At 60.1% G+C, this 4,290-nt stretch overlaps 1 protein-coding gene across 1 annotated transcript; it reads left to right on the top strand.

Annotated features, from left to right (window-relative positions):
- The first annotated feature begins 855 nt into the window (after nt 1-855).
- On the top strand, nt 856-3,851 carry TMEM79 (transmembrane protein 79). Its single transcript, XM_023941775.2, has 4 exons — nt 856-1,016; nt 1,878-2,695; nt 2,906-3,119; nt 3,340-3,851. Exons 2-4 carry the CDS (start codon nt 1,975-1,977, stop codon nt 3,542-3,544), a joined length of 1,140 nt encoding a protein of 379 aa, XP_023797543.1. The 5' UTR covers nt 856-1,016; nt 1,878-1,974; the 3' UTR covers nt 3,545-3,851.
- The last annotated feature ends 439 nt before the right edge of the window (nt 3,852-4,290 follow it).

The raw sequence follows: 4,290 nt of genomic DNA, 5'->3' as shown, positions 1-4,290 counted from the left end.
CCCGCTCGGCCGCCATGGCTGCCCCTGTCCCTCGCTGCTCTCGCGAGATTTCCCGCGGCTGCGCCGCGCTGGGCGGGTAGGGCGACGACGGGGGCGGCCTCGCCTCGCGAGAGCCGAGCCGCGCGAGAGGCCCGCACTTAGTGCTGGCGACATGGCGGCGGCGGCGGCGTTCGTCGGCCAGAGCCGAGTCCCAGTGCGGGACCGGCGGGAGCGGGGACCCGGCGGCTCGGAATCCTTCTGCCTGGATCGAGGGCTCGACCAGAGTCCCGCCGTGGCTGTGGGACCGGGAGCGGGGGGAACGGCGCAGAAATCCCTCCTCGCTCTGGGATCCCGCCGTGCCGGGGGTCCCGATGGACCGGCCAGACAACCTGGCGGGTCCTGTGGGGTCCCGGCTCCCACAGTGGTGTCTTCAGGCTGAATTATTTTCTTCAGGTTGAATTTTCTCACCTTTTGTAAACATAACTATGCCGTCACATAACTTCTGTAGTAAAAGTGGCTCAATACAATAAAATTACTTATTTCAAAAGGTTATGCGACATAAATATTCATTAGGTGGGCGGGGAATATGTATTAGACGGATTTATGTACATTTTACTGAAAAAAACGTAATTTCATGTTACCCTTGGTGCGCTTGATTTGTGGAAAACTCCACCTCGCACCCTCGCCGAACAAACAAGGACTGACTTGTCTGTCTCCTGTCTAAACTGAGTGTGTGTTTGGAGAGCTCTTTAAGTCAGCACAAACAGAAGGACTCGGACAGGGACCCGGAGAGTCCCCTGCCTGCCCTGGGACGCAGCTCCGGGGCTCGCCGTGTCCCCCCCGCCAGCCCTGCCCACCAAGGGGCCCCGCGGGCCCACGGCCCGGGCTGGGAGGGGCGCAGGGTCCGCCCCTCTGCCCGCCCCACCTGAGCTGGTTCGGCAGGTTTGAGGCGGAGAGGCGGCCGGGAGAGCGCCGGAATCCCGCAGGGTGCCGGCAGAGCTGCCCCGTGGCCCCCATGTTCCCCCGCCTGTGCCCGAGTGAGTGCTGCAGCGAGGGGAGCTGGTGCCGCGGGGGAAGCGGGGCTGCGGGCTGGTAGCGGGACTGGGGTCCGGGAGCCGGGCGTTGGAGGTGCGGGAGGCCGGGGAAGCTCTTTCAGCCCTGCTTCCGTGTGTGGATCTCGGAGGAAGCCCTCAGCGGCTCCGTGCCTCAGTTTCCCCACACCTGTGACCAGGCTAAGGCTCCTTGTGAGAGTGCAGAGATGAATGTGGTGAGAAGAGTGAAGGAGCGATGTTCATTGCAGGAGACAGGCGAAACACCCAGGATGGACCAAGAGAGACAGGGTTCCCCTAAAGGGTAACAACGCGGGAGCTCTGCCTGTACCTCCTGCTCCCCATGGAAGGGCACCCAGCAGCCCCTTTTGCCCACCCCACATCAGTCTCAGCTGATGTGGGGTGACAAGAGGCAGCAAACCTGGCCCATGCCAGCTGTAGCCAGGGCTCCCGGAAGCAGCTAGGTCACCTCTCCCCAGGGCTTGGCTGGTCCTGGCCCAGGAGAGAGCTGTAGAGGAGCCAGTTGCATCATCCAGGCTGTGCCCAGCCAGAACCCCCACGATGTTTGTTCAGTGGGGCGAAACAAAAAAGCCTTCCCAGGCTGCCCCATTTTGCAGCCAGACCTGTACCTCCAGAGTTCACCCTGCCCAGGACAGTATCTGACCCTGTCGCCAGGGGCCACAGCACAGGGACACTAGTCACTGCTTTCCTCTCTTAGTGCAAGGATAGGTGGGTGGTGAGGGCTCCAGGGGTGCCAGTTTGCTCCCACTGTATCACTGGGGCTGTGCTCATGACCCCAGACCTCTAATTTCTTATGTAAATTTATCTGTCTTCTTTCTCCTGGTGCAGGGTGAAAGCAGAAAGGACAGAAAGTGCACCACAAGTGCAGGCAGGAGTGTTACCAGCCCCTAGCCGCATCCCCAGCGGTGTGGAACTGGATGCTCTCATGGCTGCTGCAGACCCTGTCCTGCCCCCTGAGGAGGTGGCTCTGCTGGAGCTGGGGAAGATGGCCCTGGACAAGGTGCCACCAGCCCCAGACAAACACCTGGAGAGCCCTGATGCGACCCTGCCATGGGACCAGTGTCAGCACAGTGCCCAGGGCCAACCAGAGTTTGTGGAGGTGAAGAGGCGCTCAAGTCCTGAGGGGGGCCATGAAGACCCAAAGGAAGCTGTTCCTACCTGCCCCACAGTTGAGGCCGAAGATGAGGAAGTCCCCCAGGTGCCTGTGATGGCAGCCCATGTCTTTGTGCCCATCGACCCACAGTGCATTGAGCAGAGCCCCTTCAAGCAGAAACAGCACCCCACCCCATGGCCTCAGGAGGAGGGCAGGGGGGACCATGTTCCCCCCAGTGACAGACCCAGCACCCTCCACCACAAGCAGGTCTTCCTCCCCCTCAGCCCCTCACGCTACCGGGATCCACTTAGCTTTGAGGGGCGCATGGCCAAGCCCCCAGCTGAGGGGCTGCAGTGCCCATGCGCCAGGGATTGTGGCACTGATAATCTCAAGGCTGTGGCATCAGTTGCAGGGGCCCTGCTCCTCTGCCCTTGTCTCATCTATGGAGCCTACATCTTCTTGCCCTTCGACGCCCCACTGCTGCCCACCGTCAGTGCCCGTCTGGTCTACACATTGCGTTGTGCTGCCTTTGCCACCTTCCCCATCGTGCTGGGTGAGCCATGGGCTTGGGGTATGAGCACTTTGCTCCTTCTCTGGGCTGTACTAGCCCTGGGGCTGCAAGAGCAGAGCAGGGGCTGAGCTCTTTGTGGCTCTGTTGCTCACACCAGGAGCAGCAGATGGTGTTTTTCTCTCCTCCTGGTGCTCCCCAAACCCCACCATGGCTCCTCTGGGCACCCACTCGGTCCCTCTCTCTGTCCCTCAGGAATGATCGTCAGCGGCATCTCCCGCCTCTGCTCCTCCGCCCTGGAGCCCTTTGGAGAGCTCCACCGGGAGGTGGAGATCCATCGCACTTACGTCTCTCAGTCCATCCACCTCTTCATCCTCTACTTCTTCAACATGGCTGTGCTGGCCACCTACCTCCAACAGGAGCTCCTCAAGCTCATCCCGCTGCTCACAGGGCTCTTCGCCATCTCCCGGTAAGTGGCTCCTTCACCCCAGGGTGCTGTTGGGCTCTGTCAGTGCCAGCAAACACCATCCCATGGAGTTTGCTGCCACTCTGGCAGCACCTCACCAGAGCCAGGAAGGGTTCCTCTTCCTACAGCAGCCATACCTGGGAAATCCTCGCTGCTCAGAACCACTGAGTGCCAGCCCCATAGCATCACCCTTAGCTGAGCCCGCACCCTCTGCCTTCTCCAGGTTGATTTTCTGGATGTCCTACACCATTGGCCGCTCCTTCCGTGCCTTTGGCTTCAGCATGACCTTCCTGCCACTCCTGGCCATGCTGCTCTGGAACCTGTATGGCATGTTTGTCCTGGAGCCTGAGAACCTCCTGTCTGTGGCAGCACCAACACCCGAGGGCCACTCCAAGGAGAGCCAAGCCAAACTCAGGCACTGGGGGTGAGGGAGGCCAGGAGATGGGGCAGCTGGACCTGAAGAGCTTGGTGCCCTGCTTAATGCCCTGCCTCAGGAGTCTTGACAGCACAGAGATGCTGGCAGATCCAGCTGGGCCCCTGCTCCCTGCCTGGACACAGTGAGGTTTTGCTGGGCCCACAGAACCAGGCTGCAAACCCTCTGCACCAGGAGACTCCTGCTGGAAGGTGAACAAGGCCCAGAGCAAGACACAGCAAGCCCTGTTCCCTAGGAATGGGGTGGGATTTGTTTCCCCTCTTGCTGGAGCCAACTTTGCTCAATAAAGCCCTTACCAAGCAGCTCTGTGGCTGGTTTGCAGAGGATGAGTTAAATTCTCCACAGAATGACTCAGAGCTTCGCCTACAGGCTGCAAACATCCAGCCTCAAAATTATCTTTCCAAGAGGGGAAAAGATGTTTCCCCCACACTGTCCCTCTCCCAAACCTGCATCCCACTCCTGGGTCCCTACATAGCCAGTCTCACCCTGTTTGTCCCTCGTCTTCCTCCTGGAGGAGGTTCAGCACCCAGTTCACAAACCAGTTGGATGGACAGGAGGGAGAAAGCCCTCCTGGGGAGGTATGCAGGGAGAAGCCAGGTTGGGTGATACAGCACCAGGTTTGCCACTGCCCGGGGCTAATGATGGCCAGTCCTCCCCAGGATGGGTGCTGAGCCCCTCATTCTGCAGATATGAACAGACCCCTGGGAGTCACATGTCTGATGGCCTCAGTTCTCAATCATA

The sequence above is a fragment of the Cyanistes caeruleus genome, chromosome 30, assembly GCF_971803275.1.
Source record: "Cyanistes caeruleus chromosome 30, bCyaCae1.hap1.1, whole genome shotgun sequence".
NCBI classification, from domain to species: Eukaryota; Metazoa; Chordata; class Aves; order Passeriformes; family Paridae; genus Cyanistes; species Cyanistes caeruleus.
Note: the sequence above shows the minus strand (reverse complement) of the source record. Positions and strands in the feature narration are given on the sequence as shown.

Excerpts from the sequence above, each read along its gene's own strand:
- TMEM79 (XM_023941775.2), top strand. The coding sequence starts at position 1,975 with ATGGCTGCTGCAGACCCTGTCCTGCCCCCTGAGGAGGTGGCTCTGCTG. Across the intron at positions 2,696-2,905 it reads CACCTTCCCCATCGTGCTGG|GAATGATCGTCAGCGGCATC; the intron begins GTGAGCCATGGG and ends TCTGTCCCTCAG. Across the intron at positions 3,120-3,339 it reads GGGCTCTTCGCCATCTCCCG|GTTGATTTTCTGGATGTCCT; the intron begins GTAAGTGGCTCC and ends TGCCTTCTCCAG.